The following is a 21,831-nucleotide window of genomic DNA, read 5'->3' on the forward strand; positions in this document are numbered from 1 at the left end:
TACGATTAAAGATAGATTTGATTGAATATCGAAAATCAAAACATTACATAAAATGAGACGCAGAAAGTAATACTTTTAAGTTAGTCGTCCGAAAACTGACAAACCCATAAAATTTTAATGCAAGTGCAATGTAACGAAATAACGAGAATAGAAATCAAAGAGGTAAAGGTATAATAATGATGTAAAGAACCAAAGAATTAACTTAAGAACAATCAAAGAATAAGAATGATTACTTTATAATCTAATTTTATTTTATTTTTCATTTCTTTTCGGACTCGAACCTAAGACAGCTGGTAAATATTTCGATACTTGTTTGCATGTAATTTTTCATGATATAACAAATTTGTTACGCTTTCGACTGAAATTAATATTTCGACATAAGGTGTACTAAAAGTATTAAAATTTGAATTTTCATCATTATAAAGATCAATAAATTGAATTAAAATTTTTTTAAAAAGTAATTAAAAATAAAAAGTATATATAGTAAAAAAACATATACGGATTTCACAAGCAACGAATCAGATTCATTAGTTCAGCCCAACAACTTCGGGCCCAGATTTTGACCCAGCCAAAGCCCAAACTCTCTTCTACCACGCTCCCACTCAGCGCGTGCACTCACGTGTTCCATACTTATAACAGTACTTAAACTAAATTTAAAAGCTCACTCAACTGATCAACATATTCATTTCTTTCATCTTTTACTCTTCTTCTTACGTATCGAATCAGAATTTTTTTTTGTTTGAAAGATGAATTCTCAGATTTGTAGATCTGCTTCACGAGCTACCAAGTCTCTGTTCACTTCAAGTTCTCGTGCTTTTTCCGGTAAAATTTTCGTTCCATTCCTCTTTAAATCTCAAATGTTTCTTCCTTCTTCGCTTACTCGTCTAATTTTTCATGTATATATTTATATATAATCAATTTATGTGTGTGTGGTGCATAGACTGATTTTCAATCTATGTGCATTTCCAGCTTGGTTTATTTTTGATGTGTTTGTGTGCAGACTGATTTCAAAATTCTCGTGCATTATCGAGCTCGGTGTGTGTAATTGTGCGTTGATTTGAAACCTTAGATGTTTATTTTCTATTATATATGACTGCCTTTAGCACCATTGATGTGCTTGATCTATCTATGTGTGTGTGGTCTCAGACTGATTTCAGTGCTTGTGCATCTTTGAACTCAGTGTGGTTGTGTTTGATCTGCCTGGGGGAAGCATTGAGCTTTTCGATCATGATATATATTTGTAGAAAAAATTTATTAACCTATATATATATGTGTTCACAGACTGATTTCAATTTTCGTGCATCTTCGAGCTTGGTTTATTTACGTGTGTGTGAGATCTAGTGGGAATGACTACACGAGGGTAGAGCCAGGATAGTGTAATTCGTTGAAAAAATTACTACACATTATCATAAACCGAACCGATTCAATGTCTGTATATACTCGATCAGCCTCTATTTCTGTTTTTAACTAGTACAACTGACCTGGGCTTTGCTCATTAGACACAATATGTCTGGCTTTCCTTATTTGCAGGGGGGCGAGCAGCGGCTGCAGCAGCCACAGTTTCTTTGAGAGGAGTTGTGCCTTCTTTAGCTACATATGGCAGGACTAAGTCCCGGAATTCGTCTACAGGTTGGATCTCAGGAATCCTTGCCCTTCCTGCAGCAGGTTGGTGTCTTATAACTCTGTTGAATTTTTGCTGCTAAACTTTTTTGTCCTTTGCGAATGCGCCTCTTTGGTGAAAATTTGAATTTTCTGTATGCAATGACTAACAAAAGAAATAGGAACTTCTAGTCTGATTTTGTTTTATTTCTCCGTCTTTATCATATAGCTTACATGCTCCAGGAGCAAGAAGCGCATGCTGCTGAGGTACCTTATTCTCGCTCTTCCTATGAATCGATGTGTTATATCTTGCATTAATCGTTACAGTCAAACCTCTTTATAACAACGTCTTTTTTTGGCTGCTATAGAGAGATGTTATAGAAAATATATAATATAATACAGTAGTTGGTTCCAAAGAAAACTAGGTTGTTATAGTGAAATGTTATGATAGAAAATGATTGTTATAAAGAGGTCCGACTGTATTGCATTCTTTATTTACAACTGACACGGCACATTTTCCTACAAGATGGAGCGCACCTTCATCGCCATCAAGCCAGACGGAGTGCAAAGAGGCTTGGTATGTGAATTCCATGAACTATCTTTGTTCCTCTTGCATCCGTGATATGCAGATGTAGAGTTCTCTGTCGAATTGGCTAAGAAAGCTTCATTCCATTGCAGATTTCAGAAATCCTATCACGTTTTGAGCGCAAGGGTTTCAAGCTAGTCGCGATCAAAATTGTGGTTCCATCTAAGGATTTTGCTCAAAAGCATTATCATGACCTTAAAGAGAGACCATTTTTTAATGGTCTATGTGGTTTCCTTAGCTCTGGCCCTGTCGTAGCAATGGTTAGATTGAATTTAGCTAAGTCTAACTTTACTTGTTTGCTAAAGAGTTTCACTTGAAATACTTCATAATCGAATTCTAGGTATGGGAAGGCGAAGGAGTGATTAAATATGGAAGGAAGCTTATCGGAGCTACAGATCCACAAAAGTCAGAACCCGGAACAATTAGAGGTGACTTAGCTGTTGTAGTCGGAAGGTACCAAAACTTCTTCTGTTAATGCTATAGTTAGGCTCCGCTTAAGATTAAGACGTTTGAATCTGAACAAGATGAGTTGCTTTCCAGGAACATTATCCATGGGAGTGATGGACCCGAGACAGCCAAGGACGAGATCAAACTATGGTTCAAACCAGAAGAGTTGGTTGGATACACAAGCAACGCGGAGAAGTGGATATACGGTGTGAACTGAACAAAAATCGTTTTTCTTAATTTGAACTGTGATTAACTCCGAATGAATACTCGGAAAGTATTGATTATCTGAATAAATAAATCTGATGACCATTTCCCTTAGAGTAGCAATGTAACCTTTAGCAAACTGTTATTTAGATGGTTCAAATAATCAAATGTACTGAATTGTTGCTGAACCAGTGTCACCAAATTGACAAGCAGTCTCGGATATTTGAATAGACGGAGAGAGAAGATGTTCTTCCTCCTCATTCAAAGTATTGACAATGACTCTCTTTCCACCCGAAAATCTTAGTAAGCCGGGAAGATTGTTTGGAAAACTTGTTTGTATTCTATGTCACATCACACCATTGTTGTTCAATTGTAACCCTGAGATACTTAGAACAAAACTTTGAAGAATTTGGTAAGAACAACAAAGTTTGAATAGCATTTTCACAATTGGAAAATTGAAACTAGTAGTGAAAATAGAATTAGAAACAAATTAGAAACAATATACAAAAGATTTTTTCTTAAAGAGGAAAATCGAGCCCACTGAGTGTACAACTGTCACCTTAAGAAAATTAATCCCCTCAAGTACCCTAGGTTAATGAAATATATTCTCCCAAAATAGAACGATCTTACTCACCAGTGTATCGCTACCTAAAACCACAGTGTCAGTGAACTACTCAACTAGTAGTAGTAGAAGAAGTCCAGAAAATTCGTTCTTTTACAATGAGAAAAAATCTCTCAATTTATAGAAAACAAAGGGCAGTGTGAAAAGGTTCCTATTGTGCCTTACCGAAAATGTCACAAACCTTTGAAAAACTCACAATCATTCAGAAAGATCACAACCTTTTATAAAAGTCAAATTTTTCATAAAAGTCGCAATTTTTCATAAAAGTCGTAACTCTTCATAAGAATCACAACTCTTAATAAAAATCGCAACTCTTCATTTTCCATTTACACCTTTTAAAACCCAACAACCATCAAACGAATGAATGCAAAGATATTTATGTTTAAGACCATGGTTAAGCAATGCATATTAGCTTTCCAATGCAATACTATTATATTTAAGATTATTATCAATTGCCAATAGAAGAAGGTTTGAATATATAGATAGCAACATTAAGCAAGGCGTACGTGTTTGTTTTCTTCAAACCCCTAATCCCCTCTTGTTAACTGTTATTAACGTATCTCGGTTAATTTTCCTTCATTAGCTACTAAGATATTTTAGTTCGTTAAGTTTGAAAAGTCCAAATAACACAAACTAGCAACAGAAAATGAATACAATTTTGTAATATGAGATTCATGGATCATAAACCATGTGAATCTCACATATCTTTCCCCTCTGAAAGTGTCCTTCCTTCTGAATGCCCGAGCTTCCACTCAATGCGTTCTTTTCAATTTTGTGGTGTGGTGTGATGAGTTTGTCAAATGCTCGACAAACGCTACATTAGTAATGCATAAACTGTGTTTGTCAACCAAGTTTGTTCAGTGACATTCCTAATCTAGACAAGAATATAGGTGGCACGATTTCAATTTTTGTCATGCAAGATGATAGATTTTCTATGAATATATCGTATACGAGGCTAAACCCCAATGAAAATCAAATTTCAACACTTACAAAAAGACAAGTATACATATATAAACAAAAGAAAGACTAAGTTATTCCCAACTAAAACACAATTAAGCTAAATTAGATTGAACTTGAGGACTTTAAATGGAAAGATTTAGGACAAGCGGTCAACCTTATGAAGAAAGTAACGTGCATAGATCATGCAAAAAAGGATGCAGTGTTGCAAACCGCTCATCAAACCTGTTAGGTGATAGTTTCACACTTTTCTTAAACTAGATAATTTTGTCCGTGCGCACACAGGCCCAATACTTACTTTGTTATTGTGTATTTCATTCGTAAAATAGTTTAGTATTTTATGTTAGTCTCGCTTATTGTTAATATATACTTTCACACACTTCACGACTAAAGTATGCTAATTGCTATTGTAAATTTTTTATATAAGAATGTTGAATGTTGAATTGATATCAGCATGTTGGATGATGTTGATTTGTATATGAATCTGCAGTCTTGCTCATCAAGACTCGATACGGGTAAGTTTTTCTCTTGTGGCCTTTTATTTTTTGTTTGGAAAATCCTTCGTTTTCTTTTTGCCATATAAACTCTCAGCAGATAATGTCATTCTAAAAACTTTAGCATGTAAACTTTTGCCTCTGATTCATCATCAAATTTCGTTCTTGAGCTTGTTTATAAAACAACAACATGTGTCCTTTAGGAGTTTATTTTCGATCTAGGACTTCTTCTTCTCGACAGATTTCAAAATCGATCACCACACTCAAGGCTAATTCATTCTTGCAAATTAATTAAACGAAAAATAAAATTAATTTTTACTTCCATGGATTAGGTTAATTAAAGTAACCAAACAATGTTTTTGTTGGACGATATTTTAATCCATGGATTGTTTTGATTAATACTTCCTACCAAACGGGTCCTAAGTAAATTAAATGTAACTATAAGTAACTACCACCACTATTATATTAGCATCAGAAACAATAAAATTCAGAAAAAAAAAACAAAACCAAATAATACCTTGTAAAAATTATACCCAAGACATTGGCCTTCTCTATTGAAATTGTAACTCAAAAATTACAGCCAAAAGGAGGTTATATTTCACTACTTGTTCAGGAAAAATTTAGGGGATGAAATTGGTGGTCTCTTCTTTGCCTTTGATGTCACTTTTTCTTGAAGAGGTAAGTGAATAATAGGTTAACAAAAGCTTTAATTTAAAATTGAATGTGAACAATGAATGTGTTGGTTCTTTAGATTCAAGACATATTTTACTATAATAGGTTGAAAAGTAAAAAATGCCCTCAAATGATATCACTCTTCACTCACCCTTCTTAAATAGTAGAAAATAATGGACAGAGGGAGGGAGTATTTTATTGTATCGCAATACATTATATTGATAAATAAACGTGTTTCAATAAATTGCACAGTTTTCGCTTTTACATGCGCTCATATATTTGTAATTTGAAGAGTAAACTTACCGTATTATAAAATATATTGAATAATTTTTTTTAAAAAAAAATTAAGATAATAGATAAAGTAATAATTTAGATGTATTAAAACACTTTTTAAAAAACCAAAGTGTTTTTCATTGAGGGATAGAGTGTGTTGGAGAAAATAATTTATACATTAACTTTCTGTATTATTAGTACGGTAGTATCTTATTTGATACATTTTTTCAACCTATGTATAATTAATGTTTGTATTAGTAATACAATCTATTGTGTATTGAAAAATGTATTACTAATACGATAGATTTATAAGCATTAGTAATGCAGTGAGTTTCAATGCATGCATTAACATGATTAATTGTCTGTCAAAAATTTTTCCACAACAGATATATTTTAAAAAGAAATTATGCATTGCACCATACTTTCGTACACCAAACCAAACCAAACGATACTCAAGAAAAATCTTAACATAACTAATACAAACATTATTAAAAACATTATATTTTGCATTATTTTTATACACTCTACCAAATGATCCTATAATTTAGATATGTAAAGAGAGCAATTGATTCCTTAAAAAATTTATGAAAAAAACAATGATTTTTAGGTGTGTTTTGATGATTAATTTTTTAAAATAACAATACAAATACTCTTTGTGTTCGGTTTAACTTGTCAAGTACTCCAAAACTTGATTTTTTAAAAATTTAATTATCACTTTTAACATATCATAAAAAATAATATCTTTTATATTTTTTATCCTTGATATTAGTTACTTATTTTAAAAGATCTAAAACTACAAACCAATTATTATTATGAGTGTTATTATAAAACACTCATATTAGTCATTATTTCTTAAGAAGCCTGTAGAATCATAATGATAAGTAATAGCGAATGAGTCTAGTGAGTAACAACAACCATCCAAACAAGGAGTAATTTTCCTAGATAGTTACCCATGTTTAGGAAATTATCTAGGAATATCACTTATGTTTGTTTTACGATTATAATATCACCCAACTTTGCTTATTTTCCTCAAAATATATTTGACACAAAAAAAAACATGATTTTTCTCCTACTAGGGTGTCATGTCACATTTTTAACTTATTATTAATATTTTTCTAATTCTTTTAAAGAACCGGATGAACCCACATATTTTATTGAAGAACCAAAGGAGCTCATATTACAGTTCTTAATGTAATTTTTTTATTGGGTATAATATGTGGGTTTGTCTATTTTTTATTTTTAAAAAAATCTATCTATGTATAATAGGAGAAATAAAAAGTGTCACATGTCAACATCACAAATATTCAAGAATTTTAATTTTCAAAAAACATTTAAATATGCTCTAAAAATACAATTAAAAAAACAGGAATTTTGATATATCCATTTTAAATTGAAAATAAAAACTTCTTTTGTTAAAAAAAACTGTAACAGAAAAAAATGGATGATTTTTAAATGCCTCTAATTTTCATTTTAAAGGAAAAAATGAAATTGAACTCTTTTTTTTTTTATATAAAAACAGTAATGACTATTACAGGAAAAAAATGAAAGATCTTTAAATGCTTCAAATTTCAATATTTTTTAGTTAAAAAATAAAAACTGAAAATTGAATTATTTTATAAAAAACTGTAATGTCCATTTATGTTTATCACGCTTTTAGTGATTTTAGGGAATGCTCCAACAAAATGGAATGAAGAAATATCTATTAGGAGAAGAAAAAGTGCACCATAAAAAAACTATAATTATTATTTAAAAAATTAATTAAAAAAATTATAGTAAAAAATAATAACTATCATTAAAAAAATTAAAAAACTTATTTTTAATAAATAGTTAAAACAGTTCATTACTATTTAGTTGTAGAAATGGGGTATTTTTTTTTCATTCATTTTTAAAATTTATCTTTATATATCTAAAAAGCAAAACATTTTTAAAAAACATAAACATAAAAAACAATATTTAAAAAAAAAACATACTGCAACCTAACGTCTGAATAAGTTTAAAGTATATTTTTTAATTAAAAAAAATAAATAATGTGACATAACATCTTAATAAAAGAGAGATAATATAATTTTTGTGTCAAGTATAGTTTGAAAAAAATAAATAAATTTAAGTGATATTATAATCCTAAAATAAATATAAATGATATTCTTCGATAATTTCCCAAACATAGGTGACTATCTAGAAAAATTACTCTCCAAACAAGTCATAAAAGGAGCACGTGATTTGCTCTTGCTCGATCCAATAATCAAAGGGTGCACCGCCTCTATATATATAAATTCCCGAATAGATTATTTCCATAATTGTTTCACCATAATTTTTCATCACACTAAATTCGCCGTCTTCTTCTTCTCAAAAAATCGAAACCCTAGCATTCAACATCAGCTTCATCATCTTCTATTCGATTTCACAAACATAAACAGGTTTACTTTTGTTACCATTATTTTCTGCAATTTTTGCATATTTTTGAGGCAGATTGTGTTTCTCACGAGCTCTTTTTATCTTTTTTTTTTAATTGTTATATTCGTGTTGTTATGCGCAAAAAATGTCGTATGAGTGTGAATTTTGCTTCAATTAGTTTAATTTCTTTTGATTTTGTGGTAATTAGAAACTAATCTGTTGGTGATTTCTTTATATATCCTTCTTTTTTTTTTTGGATTTGATGAATTTTAGGAAAATTCCTGAAGTTGCAGTTGACGATACCAAATAGTTGAAAGTAAGGCTTAGTTGTTAATGTTGTGTATGCCACAATTATTAGATAACGAGAATCTGTAGTGTTTTTGCGATTTTTGAGATAGTTTGTGATGCTCCTCACGAGCTGTTTTATCCCTTTTTTAATTGTATGTTCATGATGTTATGCTCAAAATAAGTTTGTGAGTTAAGGATTTGCTCTGGTTAGTTCAATTTCTTTTGACGTTGTGGTTATCAGAGACCTAATTTATTTGGTGCTTTCAGTTTACATCCTTGTGTTATGTGGATTTGAGGAATTTTATGAAAATTCAGAAGTTACAGTTGACGATAACAAATTGTTAAGAGTTGTGTTAGTCATAATTATTAAGTAAGGAGAACTAGTGTTTCTGCAATTTTTGAGACAGTTTGCTCATTCTCAGCTCTTTTTGTTTCTGCAATTTTCATATTGTTTAGCTCAAAAGGCTTCCCTAGAGTGAAACTTTACTTCAGTTATTTGTTAAATTTTTGGATTTTGTGGTTTTCAGCGACTTAGTTTCACCTTTCAGGTTTGCTTCACTATTTTGATGATTTTATTTTACAACCTTTTGTTAGGTAGACGTGAGAAGTTTGTTTTAGATGGATTACAGTAAGTCCCTAGTTTTAATAGTTGTTATGTCACTATGAAATAAGGAGGACCTACACTGTTTTAACTGAACAGTTACTTAGCTGATTGTGAAGAGATCTGAGCAGATAGAGCAGAATATCTGTACGACTTCGTCTAACTAATGGCTCACTAGCTTAAAGTGTGGTTGTTCTCACTAGCTTAAGGTGTGGCTGCTGCTGAGACCTGGAACGTGTTCTTTATTTTTTAGTTTGTATTATGAGCTGATTTATTTCCTAGAAGAAGCTATGATGTACTTACTGTTTCTAAGAATGTGTATCGATGCTTTCTTGTTGTGCTAGCTTATTAGATGGGAATGTCTAGATTCTAGATGGAATTTGGAGGAACTGGTAGGGGTACTCGAGCGTGGATTTAGTTTCATCTTTGGTTCCTTAAAAGATGTCAGGTGGAGTGAAGTGTTGGCATCTAGTTTCTAGATATCAATGAGAGCTTGATTTATGAGCACCTGATTATTTCTGTGCTTTTGTTGTTGTGATTATTAAAACTTAAAAGGCTGAATGCTGCAGAGATGTGTTACAGTTTTTGAGAAGGTGTGTAAAAACTACTGGAACTTCTGATTATCGGCGGGACATTTTTATCTCTGGGCAGTTGCTCTAACTTGTCTATTTGAGCAGTTGCGTTGTCCCTTTGGTTAATATCTTCAAGCTAGTTACGTGATTATTCTACCGTTGATAAAAAAAGGGTTCTTAAAATATTAAGTGCTGTTACAAAAAACAGTTTTGAGGTCATAGAAAAATGAACAACGGTGTTGCCATTAACTCTAATACGTAATTTTAGTTTGCTGTAAATTTATCCCAATAGAACTCTTCTCATATAACTGCATTCCTGCATGATTATTTCTCTGATTGTCAGGTTAAACTAAACTATTTTATTTCCTTCCTTCACCTGCAGCGAGAAAGGGGCAGGGAAATAGTTCTTGTTTCGTTGTTGGTTTTTGTTCTCTGTATTTTGTAACTTATTTTCCCTGAGCTGATATTTCTTCTTCACATGTTCAGTGTTGTCCACATCCTTCTCCTCATTGATCAGTTCAATGTGTCATATACATCCGTCTTCTTTTGATGACTTTGATTGTCATATACTTCCGTCTTCTTTTGATGACTTTGATTTTTCCTTCTGTGCCTGCATCTTCAGCTGTCCTTTGAGTTTATTTGGATATTTCTATGTTATATTCAGTTGACTGATTTTCCTCCCCTCTCAGATGGCAGCTAAAATACTGACAACTGAGACTATTGCACTTACTGAGAAGAAAATGGAAATGACATTAGGTAAGCATGCCAGCTATATATGTTTTATGTCTTTTCGTTTGCTTCCTTTTTTGCTGATAATCACTTGATGGTTGCAGACGATATCATCAAGATGTCCAAGACAAACACAACCAAAACTAAGAAGCAAAGAGTTTCGGTAAGAACACCATTGTCTTGACCATTTAGTGTTTATTTCTGCTTTTGTCAACTTGACAAGGAATATTTTTAAACATCTGTTGTCTGCTACTCTGCAGAATAGAAGCCAAAAGTTTTCTAATAACCTGGCTCAGGATAAATCTGCTAAGATACAAAGGTTTATGGACACAAGATCATCTATGAGACAGGTACTCTTCACAATTGGTGCAACCTATGAAAATTTTGATGGATTCTTTTTCATATTTGTGAATGTTGAACACTTAAGACACTGTTTTGTTGATATTCTTCTTCTTAGGGGGCTTTTGCTCAAAGAAGATCTAATTTTCAGGGAGACCAGTTTCCTTTGGCAACTGAGGCTGCCAGAAGGGCAGCAGTTGCTCCTATTCGCAATAGGGCTTTCAATCGAAGCCAGGCAGTGAATGTAAATAAACAGAGGTGTGTATTGAATTGTGAAGTCAATATACGATTAAGTTTGTTGTTTGTTAGTTCCCTGGACAGGCTCATGTCAAATCTGGAGTAACAATTGAACTCTCATTTGATGCAGGTAAATTGTGGTCCTATTTATTGTAGATGAATTTGCCATGTGTCTCTCCTTCATTTTATATACTTCAAAGCATGCTGTTCCCTGTTAATCCGGTTGGGAGATATTGAAGTTGCAGTCTGGAAGTTTGTTCAAGTGTCAAATGATGGTTATTTTACCTCAGAAAAGTTACATCCTTCTACAACATGTTGGTTGACCAGTTTGTTGTGCATGTATTGTATTTGAGTTTCACTCTTTTTAAGTTGGTATCAGGACACTACAAGATGTGGAACTCTTAATGTGGATTTGAAGTGCATCTGGGAGCTGGCATAAAGATATGTTATAATGAGATTTTCCCTGTGTTGTGGTAACTGCATAGTTTCCAAGGATTTGTCTGGTAGAGAACATGGGGTATACTATGACTTGTTAGTTTGAGGTTTTGGAATGGTGGCTTAATATGAACGGATGCCCTTGGATAAATTTGTCCCATGGCAACTCAATTCTTTGGAAATTGATTATCAGTGATTTTCTTTTGGGTACAGTACTGATGGAAGATTCTGTTCGAAGTGACTCAACTATTTCACAAGGAATTGTCCTTGAATTCCCCCCGGGTTTTGGATTATCAATTCTTTCTCATTTTCTTTCCTCTTCAAAGTGCCAAATGTTTTGTTGATAAGAAGATCGGGGAGACTTGGAGACGAATGTCTTTGAATTTCTTTTTGGGATATTAATAAGCAGTTTTCCTCATTTTCTTTCCGCTGCCCAACCATCAAAATTTATGTTGATGAGAAGTTTGGGATGCATGGAGCATGACACATGGCATTCATCAGATTTCTTTCAGCAATGAGTTCGCGAGGCTGCTGTGCATTTTAAGTTTTGCCTTCTACACCTTACAGAAACATTTTGTATTATTTTGTGGGTGTTATGGTATTATTGATTTTTGAAATTGCTGTTGCGGGTCACGTAAATGGTGATACTTCTCTTTGTGTGGGCGTGTATCCAACTCTTGTTTGTGCCGTAACCTTGTGGCAGTGTTTTGGAGGATAGAGATTGCATGTTGTACTTAGCTCTTTAACAGAAACAGTTAGGTTTGTGGGACGTGTGGGGGGCTTTACATTTTGTGTTGAATTATGTTATGTTGGGAAGTTTGCTGCAACTCTATTGAAGCAGTTCTAGTTTCGTGGTGAAAGCCGTTCTGCTGAAGTTGGGCAATATTATTGGATATATGACTGATGAAAGTTGTCCAAAAGCCCAAGAAGACATTTCTTCCACATCTGTGTTTCTGTTAGTTCTAGTTTGGACTTACCTTCTGGTGGGGGGTGAGCTGAAAGCTATCTATTTTTGTGTGGGATGCTGCTACTGTTTTTAAGGTTTGGCCAGTTGAGAAGTTTTAATTTAAGGACTGATGGTAAGTTGGAAGTAAAAAAACTACGTGCATAATGATCTCACTGGGAATTTCCTCTTCATCTTGGTGCTGCTCACCTTTAGTAAGTAATCTGCGGATAAGCACTTCTCCCTACAGTCTCTTTAATTCTCTTTTTGTTACTTGTGCAGGTTTGGGGCTCCTCCAGTTCAGAAGAGTGCTGCAAATGGTGGCAGGTTTATTGCTAAGGTGAGAGAAGGTTACTTGTATGAATTCTTCCTTTATAACTTATGAAGGTCCTCTGTTATCTATTTCCTCCCATTGGAAGCGTTGATTTTGTGTTGAGTTTTTCAGCTAGGGTTGTATTACTGAAGGTGTTCCAATTTTTTGTCCATCTAATTCATCAGATCTTACATCCTGCATTGCATGTTGTGTCATTGATCTTTTAGACAGCTAGCATAGAACTTGGTAAGTTCTGGGAAAAATTTAACAAGGTTTGTGTTTTGTTTGTAGCAACAAAAGCAGGAAGTCAAGCCAGTGTCAAAGCAGAGGCCTCAGACATTAGATTCTCTATTTGCAAATATGAAGGAACAAAGGATGAAAATGCAATCTCAGCAGAACAACATGCCAAGGAGAAATGGAGGTGGTCAGCATGTAGCGCCATGGGCTAGGGGTCGTTTTGGCAAGTGAGGAGGAGACCGGTGCTTAAGCTGTGGATCCATATGTCGTTGCAACATAATATTTTAGGTTACTTTGTGAAGAAGTGATAGCATGTTACCTTTTCTGGAAGAATGATGAGAACTGTTTGGGACATGCGATTCCATTTCGCTTTGTTCTTTCCATATTAGAAACTTGTACAGCATTTCTAGTTTTGGAGTCTGTTTGGATGGACTAATTTTCGGTTCTTTTAAGCATGATAGTTTTACAGTTGGTCAAATAAGAAAATGTTGATAAAAACTTGTATTCCTTCTTGATTTCTTCCCACATTATTTGATGGCACGTCGGAGGTTGTAGCTGAAAGAAGGTGAAACTATTTTTGAGTCGCAGCAAGTCATGTTACTTGAAATTTTGATATGATGGAGCCCTCGCGATTCTCTGCACCTTCATTCGAGTCATTTTAGTCAGTTTTTGGAATTTCCATCGGATGTTCAATATCCTATTGTACGAGGCCTAATTAATTTAACATTCCTATTGTATGAGGCCTAATAATTTGATAAGTATTGCTATGTTACCACTTTTATAACTCAGAAATCCTTGTAAACCTCATCATTCTTTTGTGTATTTACCGAAATGTAGTTGTGTTATCCCTGAGAAATAATGAAATTCAAAATTTAGTAGAATGATTATTAATTTAATAAAGCAATTAGAAGTAGCTTTCACTTGCTACTTTCATGTCTTTTTTTTTAGGAAGTTTCAAATTTCATAAGCAAAATTTTAAGACAATTTAAAATATCACGATAGCTATTATATATGTCAATCACCCCGCACCAAAAAATTGACTTTTCTTTCATTTGTATTCTCTGAGCATTAGAGACAGTTCTATTTAATTGAACATGACAAAAGCAATAATTTCATGACTTAATTGTTATAAGGGAAAAAGACTCGAATATGCCGCCAAACTTTCAGAAAAGACTTATTTATGTTATCAGTTAAAAGTTTCGCTCATTTATGTCATTACCATTAAAGAAAAGACTTATTCATGTCATTATTTTTTAACAATGGTTTTGACAAACTATTTTTGATACGTGGCCAATTATAATCGGCCACGTCATCAATTTTTTTAATAGAAAAATCAAAATTCTGAATAAAAATTGAATTAATTTTTTTAAAAAGATTTTCATTATGAAGGGTGAAATTTACTTACTTTTAATGTGATGATAAATATATTTTTGTAATTTTACTGTTATGAAGGGTGAAATTTACTTACTTTTAATGTGATGATAAATATATTTTTGTAATTTTACTTTTATGAAGGGTGAAGCATATTTAGTGGAAGATTAGAGAATTACTTGACATATGGAATTGTCATATTTTTCAACAAAGATGGATTATGAGCTACAAAATTATTCCACTCTTTTATATATCTATCTTTACATCCCCTTTAGAATCTGCCTCTTCAATTGTCTTCATTGAAAAAAAATTTAATTAGCACTAAATATGGGTTAGTTAAGAGTACAAATATATGTTAATGACAATATTTTGTGTACACATAATTACATAATTACTTAGTCGCACTAGATGTTTATATCAAACTAAACAATTTAATATTTATAGTTAAAAAAAAGATTAGCAACAAATTTGTTCCATACCTTGTTGATTATTACTTCAACTATATCATCAGTGAGTATCAATTCTGACTCATATAATAGCCCAAATATAAGCTCCTTCACCTAAAATCAGATTAAATTTAAGGAAAAATTATATTATTAGTGAAATAAATTAAGGCTTTGCCGTTTGGTGAAACTTTTGAGTACTTTTAAAGATCAATAATGATATGAAAGCGCTAGTAAAAGCAATGTATTGTCAAGAAAAATAACTTCCGTCCTCCAAAAGTAAAAGAAAAATACTTTTTGTGAAAAACGATTCCCTGAAAATTATTTTTTAATATTCATAACATTAAAAAATAGTATTTTTCGAAAAATATTTTCCTTTGCCACCAACTTTTTCTGCTAGTGTACGGATAAACTCCCCAACATCAATTAGCCCATCCTTGTTGGAGTCAAACGAGTTGAACATCTACACGTAATACATGAGCTTTACGAATTTAATTTAATTAATTATTTTCAAAAATTCGAGTTATATATACATATATGAAAAAAACTTATAATGTGTTTGGATAATAAGATCACATTCATTAACCTAAACCCACCGACTCTATAGTACATACGCTATAATAAAAATAATTTTTAGCGTCATTAAATATTGACACTAATGAAGAGTGTTAACGTCTTTATCGGCATTAGTTAAGTGTCATTAGAATCAATGTCGTTAAAAGGCTTTAGGGATATACAAAGAGTGACAATTGCCGCTAAAAATACATATTTAGCGGCAATTAAGAATTAAATATCGTTAATGATCATTTTTGTTGTATGATACATGAAAAAAAAGTTAAAATATATTACATACTAACTCTAAATTATGAATTCATCTCTATTGTACAATAATATTTTCTCGCTAAACCAAAGGCCTTGAAAAGAAGTAGAAAATGAAAGAATGAGTATCGTTACAACGTAGAGTCGGATATAAGACAAATTCTCCATATTCAACTAAACCTATTACTTTTCATTTGAATTATTTATATATATACTTCAACAACAAAAAATAAAACATGTTATATTCATTCTGAATTCACTAACTGAAAATTTTAAATTCGTTTCTCTGCCCTAATAAAATCCCTAATAAAATGAGCTATGTTGTTGTCTGAAAACAAAGAATGTTTCCTGTTATCTCTGAATAATCCAAGCTGGAACTCTTCCTGTAACAAAAATAATATTAATTGTTAACCATTTTTTTAAAAAAAAAAATTGTAATTAGACTTTTAATTAGGAATTCACTAAATATTACTTAAACAATATGAAAGTAATTGAATGTATAATTTAGGAAAAAGTTATAAGAAAGAAATTAGAATTACTACTAGTACTTTGCTAATGAAGCCATCATTGCAAATTGAACAACTTAATTTTATGAAGAGTTCAGTTAATGATTTCACATCTTCCAAAGAAACTGCAACTTACAAAATAATTATTTTTTAATGACATGAAGATCAAGCTTTACTAGCAGCACAAACACATTGTAATTTTCTTCTTCTTTTTATTTTTATTTTATTTTATTATTTAACACATACTAACACATAAATAAATAAATAAATAAAATAAAATAAATATAATTTATGACATGACACTGATGTAGCGCTGATGTGGCAGAGAGAGAGTATAATACACCACATAAAGTGAGAGTGGTGTTACACGTTTCAGGTTGATAATAAGTTCACTTTTGAATAGTATAGGTGTGTAATATATCATTATGATAATTTAATCGTGTAACTGACTTTTTGGTATAAGTTCAATGAGAAATTTATGTCTTCCCAAATATCAAGGAATATAAATTGGATAGTGAAGGAAAGACGGTATATTAGGATAAGGTACAAGTATTCCCTAGATTGATCGAATTTTTAGAGATATATTTTAATTAACAGCTAAGGTACTATTACCCCTTTCTCCCGAATCTATTCTTTTTGTAACTTTGTACACACTTTTGATTTACATGGTATCCAAACATCTCCCACACGCCTAAACTGCGTGAAGTCGCAAAGTGTGCCACGTAAATCAAAAGTTGTATAAAACTACAAAGAAAATGAGTTCTGAGGTAATAAAACCTTATAAGATATATCACTAGAATTTCGATTATAGTCTAAGATACTTATATATTATACATATATATTATATATAAATACCTAAATTTAGCCATTTATATAAATTGTCAGTAAATTTTAAATATCGTATGATTAAATAAAATATATAACTATCTAGCTAATTGAATTTTTTTATATAGATAATAGGTAAATTTCAATTATCAGATGATTAAATAAAAAATAAATTTAAACAATTTATATGAAAATAAGAGATCAAGCTAAATACAACTCACTCCCCAATAGCAAAATATATATTCATCATGATTCATACAAAGAGGCATAACATATGCCACTTAAATTCCTATAAACATAGAAATGAGAATATCTAAGATGACAATGTTTCCCTCATTAGATCAGGGCTGATCATTTTTCTAGGGCTTTCAAATAGGGACGGAGCTAGAAGGTCGGAAAATCACAAAAATTTCAAATTATATATAGTAGATGTTTAACTCGTTTAGGTGAAAATCACGTTCGTGCTATTGTTGTGTCAATCGATTATAGTAAAATCAGAATACTTAGTAATCTTATATGTAGTCAAATCTAGTCTACCTTTTACGATGATCCATTTTTTCGCTACTCCACTTCTCTTCATCTTGAAATATACTTGAAATTCATTGTATGACTAATTCAAATTCGAGGCACGTGAATCCAAATCATCATCTAAGGCTCAGAAATCAATATATTAACAACATAGTAAAAGATACTTGTACATACTAGGACGGTCCATTTTTTCGGCTACTCCACTTCTCAATCATCTCGATATATACTTTGAAAATTATTTTCTAATTAATTCAAATTCGTGTCACGTGGAGCCCATGTCATCATCTAGGGCTGCTAGTGGAAGATTGATCCAATGCAAGTATTTTATTTTGCTTTTCATTGGGCAATTTATACACACTAGGAAGAGTTGATTTCCAATTTACTCCACAAGAGGTACTTCTTGTATGCTTTGCAATTGAACTTGTATTTGCAGCTATTCTCATTTGTTCAATTAAGGCTTCAGTATTCCCTTCCTCTGAAAAGATTTCCTCTAGTTGTTGAGGATTGATAATTAATTTGACTCTCCAAACACCTATATATATGAAATAGAAAATCAAAACAAAAATATTAATTAGGCCTTGAAGCGGGAGAATAACTTTTCTTAAAGAGATATTGCTAGTATATATATATTATTTGCTATGTTATTCAAACGTGTGTCTAACTCTTTAAAAATAGTTTATTTTTCGAAAGATCGATATAAATTTGACAATATTTTTGAAGAATCTGAACAACATTTATATTATTTGAGGAAATTCAATAGAGTCATTGTATACATTGATTTTTTATTGGACTTAATTACGAGAAAGAAAAAGAAAAACAAAAATTTAAAACTTGTAATCTTAAAAATGTCATAATACACAGGCAACCCTAGAAGTTGGTTAAATATTGTTCGAAGTCTCTGAAAAAAACATCATCGAATGCATGTTGAATCCTATAAATTTTATTTTTCCAATTATCTATGTTCCTCATTCCTCAAACCCTTCAAACAAGTGCATGCCAGATCCGTCAAAAATAACATCTTTTTGGTGGATTTAACATCAAACACAACATTTTTGAAAAGTACGAGCAACAAAGTCAGCTATTTCCTAATTATTAATATGGTATTCGGGCTTTCTGAAAATATCATTGGGTGCATATCAAATCATCCAACAAGTAACACATATTATGTAAAACACAATAACGACCTTACATTTTCAAAAATTTCGAATAACAATAGTAAAATTATAAAACAATAAAGTTTCTCTAAGTTATCTATATTACTCGAACTCTTTTTTAAAATGTAATAAAGTCAAATACTCCAAAATAAACATTAACTTCATAACATTTTTGAAAAAAGTCTGAGCAACAATTAAAAGAAAAAAAAAACAAGAGTGTCACGTAAAATGAAACAGAACGAGTACACGAACCTTCTCGTTGAGCAGGCAAAACTTCCATGGCTGACCCTTTCGTCAAGCTGGACGAAACTCGAATATGCTCTGTTTTTTCTTCTTCTTCTTCAACTAAAATGGGCTCTGTTTTTTGTTGAATTACAGGTTGAAGATAGTAAAATTGCCCATCAAGGAGCAATTCTTGATTATGTAATGGAGAAGACAAACAATTCGAACTGAAAATGTTGTAACCTGGAAATTCATTTAGAACTTGTCGAACTAATTTGGGGCCTTTAAGATTCAATATTTCACCTGAATTTGTCATAACACGAGCAAAATTTAAATCTGATGATTTTCTTGAATCTCTTACTGCTTTCATTGAACAATTGCAGTTCCCCATTGATGCACAAAGTTCAAGAATCAATTTTTTTGTTTTGGGTGTGTTTGTGTTCAATTAATGAAAGAGAATTACTTTTGTTTGTGAGAATGTGTGCATATATATATTTAATATTGTTTCGATTTTAAGTGTTTATCGAAAATAGTTTTTTTTTTTTTTGTATTAATGTAGAAGCAAGGTTGGTTTTTACTTGTAAGGTTATATGGGATATGTTATTATTTTTATAATTTTAAATTTCGAGAGTTCAATCTTTTCGTTTTGATCGTGAATTAAGATTTTACTTGTGTTTTTTGTGTTCTGGTTAATTATTATTATTTTATTGTTGTCGTTGATTTTTTTTACGTTTGTTGTGTAATGCTCTCAATTTTACCTTATTTCGTTGTTGTTATTATTCACATATATGTATTTTCTTTTTGAGAATCAATTTTTTATTACCGTTCATTTGGATTTTAGGTGTGTTTTTGTGCTCTGATTAATTATCTCATTATTTCGTTGTTTTATTGTTCTTTCTTCTATTTGTTATTATTTTTTCTATGCTTGTATTTCCTTGTTTAAATTGTTTGAATATATTTTATCAAAAACAACATTTTTATGGAAGGGTAACATTGAATAGGTTGTATTTAGACATATACACAATCTTTAAATTATTGCATCATAATTTACAAAAATTAAGAATTAAAAATATTGAAAAATATATAAGTAAATCACAATAAAAAAATTTCATATTTAACTTTGGGAAAATGAATAAGTACCCCTCAATCTATATCCGAAATCCCAGAGACACACTTATACTATACTAAGATCCTATTACCCCTGAACTTATTTTTTAATTAATTTTCTACCTTTTTTTGGTTTACGCGGCATTAGCTTTAACAAAAATCAATCAGTATTGAACCCACATGATAGTGTCACGTAGGCCGAAAAGGAATAGAAAATTATTAATAAAATAAGTTTAGAGATAATAAAACTTTAATATAAAATAAGTGTGTCTCCAAGATTTCAGACATAAATTAAGAAAATACTTATGCATTATCCCTTTTAACTTTTGAAATTTGAACTATATATCATGTGAATATAAACAAAAGAAATAGTACAAATAGTTAGTGTGAGAAGAATCTTTTAGCTAAATTCAAGGGAGTCACGGATTTAGATGGACAAGGAGACAAGGGAATGAGGAGTAGGTGTACTCAAGAAAAATTAATTAGTACTTATATATTTTCTTTTTTTTATAATCGAGATGAATGTAATGAGATAAATAAAATTTATTTTTTATTAATAAAAAGCTTTTGATTCGAGCAATAAAAATGAAAATTTTTATAGCTAGTAACATTTTTGGGTAAAATTCACAAAAAAATGATTTTGATTCTTGTAATTGAAAAATGATTATTATTATTATGCAGTTTTAAATTTTACAAGTAAAACACTTACACCTTGTTTGGATCATTGTTATCCATTATTTCATAATATATTGTATTGTATTGTACTCTATTGTACTGTATTGTATAATAGATACAATATTTGGTTGAACTGTATTGATTGTTGTTGTTTAATTATATTTTAATTATTTGGTTTGATTGTATCGTACTGTATTGTAATTTATAAATTTACGAAACTATTCTTAATTATTCTAAGATAGGTGGTTTGACTAGATTTAAATAATTAAAGTAAAGGGTAAAATAATCTTTTAAAATATGATGTAAGAATATATTAAAAAAAAGAAATTAAGTAACAATTTTTGAAACACACCAAATCGATTGTTATACAGAATAGGGATTCTCATTGTTAGGTAACAACGAAATTTAACAATACAATATAATATATTTTAAGTAACAATCAAAACAAATATTATAGATATAGTAACGATACAATAAAATACAATGAGTAACAATGATCCAAACATAATGTTAATAGCCTTTTAGAAAAAATTCACAAATATAAAATTTTGATCCTTATAAATAAAAAATAAGCATTTCTCATCTAGCATTTCCCAATAAGAAAGCTTTGAGTAACACAAATTTAAATTAATCGATCGATAAATATCCAGGAGGCAGAAATTTCAGCACGTTGTTTTATCTTTTTGAAAATTTGAATTGCAAAATTTAATTGATTAGACCGTTGGAATAATTATGCATTAATAATGGATGAAGTACATGCATATTTCCTGTCTATATTGATTGGACATTTTCTAATTTACGGAATAATTAAAAAAATTATTAATATATTAATTAACTTTATTATTTTTCCTTTTATTTACATTAACTAATCTCTTGAAAAAGATAAAATGAATCTTTAAAATTTGTTTAAGTTTTAAAAATTTCATATTAATTATAGGAATAAAATATAAAATAATGAATTAATTCTATCTTGATTTAGTTGGTACTCAAATAATATAAAATAAATATTTTTAGTAAGATGCACATTTAATATGGAATAGAAGGAGTATAAATGAGTTTATTAATATATCTCATTAAAAGATAATTATAAATAATTGTTCACGATAAATAAGATTATTAAATTTAGAATATCATAACAACAATTTAACATGCTATAAAAAATTAAAATATGTCAAGACATTTTCTAAAAAATTTTACACGTATTTTCATATATATATATATATATATATATATATATAT

At 30.6% G+C, this 21,831-nt stretch overlaps 3 protein-coding genes and 1 pseudogene across 4 annotated transcripts; 2 read left to right on the forward strand and 2 right to left on the reverse strand.

Annotated features, from left to right (window-relative positions):
• The first annotated feature begins 659 nt into the window (after nucleotides 1–659).
• Nucleotides 660–3,105, forward strand: LOC107027238 (nucleoside diphosphate kinase 3-like). Its single transcript, XM_015228420.2, has 7 exons — nucleotides 660–822; nucleotides 1,531–1,665; nucleotides 1,829–1,866; nucleotides 2,126–2,176; nucleotides 2,278–2,445; nucleotides 2,526–2,638; nucleotides 2,726–3,105. Exons 1-7 carry the CDS (start codon nucleotides 747–749, stop codon nucleotides 2,847–2,849), a joined length of 705 nt encoding a protein of 234 aa, XP_015083906.1. The 5' UTR covers nucleotides 660–746; the 3' UTR covers nucleotides 2,850–3,105.
• A 5,013-nt stretch (nucleotides 3,106–8,118) lies between these two features.
• Nucleotides 8,119–13,752, forward strand: LOC107028730. 2 transcript variants are annotated; one of them, XM_027919073.1, is made up of 8 exons: nucleotides 8,143–8,271; nucleotides 8,522–8,564; nucleotides 10,399–10,465; nucleotides 10,543–10,601; nucleotides 10,699–10,788; nucleotides 10,896–11,035; nucleotides 12,675–12,732; nucleotides 12,997–13,752. In XM_027919073.1, exons 3-8 carry the CDS (start codon nucleotides 10,399–10,401, stop codon nucleotides 13,171–13,173), a joined length of 591 nt encoding a protein of 196 aa, XP_027774874.1. In that variant the 5' UTR covers nucleotides 8,143–8,271; nucleotides 8,522–8,564; the 3' UTR covers nucleotides 13,174–13,752. The 2 variants fall into 2 exon arrangements, with proteins under 2 accessions (XP_015085393.1, XP_027774874.1); XM_015229907.2 differs by lacking the exon at nucleotides 8,522–8,564 and having other exon boundaries at nucleotides 8,119–8,271.
• LOC107027414 lies at nucleotides 13,728–17,460 on the reverse strand (annotated as a pseudogene).
• Nucleotides 17,140–19,316, reverse strand: LOC107028119. Its single transcript, XM_015229169.2, has 2 exons — nucleotides 18,841–19,316; nucleotides 17,140–17,966 (listed from the first exon to the last, which is right to left on the reverse strand). Exons 1-2 carry the CDS (start codon nucleotides 19,199–19,201, stop codon nucleotides 17,716–17,718), a joined length of 612 nt encoding a protein of 203 aa, XP_015084655.1. The 5' UTR covers nucleotides 19,202–19,316; the 3' UTR covers nucleotides 17,140–17,715.
• Between the last annotated feature and the right edge of the window lie 2,515 nt (nucleotides 19,317–21,831).

Source organism: Solanum pennellii, chromosome 8, assembly GCF_001406875.1.
Source record: "Solanum pennellii chromosome 8, SPENNV200".
In the NCBI taxonomy this organism is placed as follows: Eukaryota; Viridiplantae; Streptophyta; class Magnoliopsida; order Solanales; family Solanaceae; genus Solanum; species Solanum pennellii.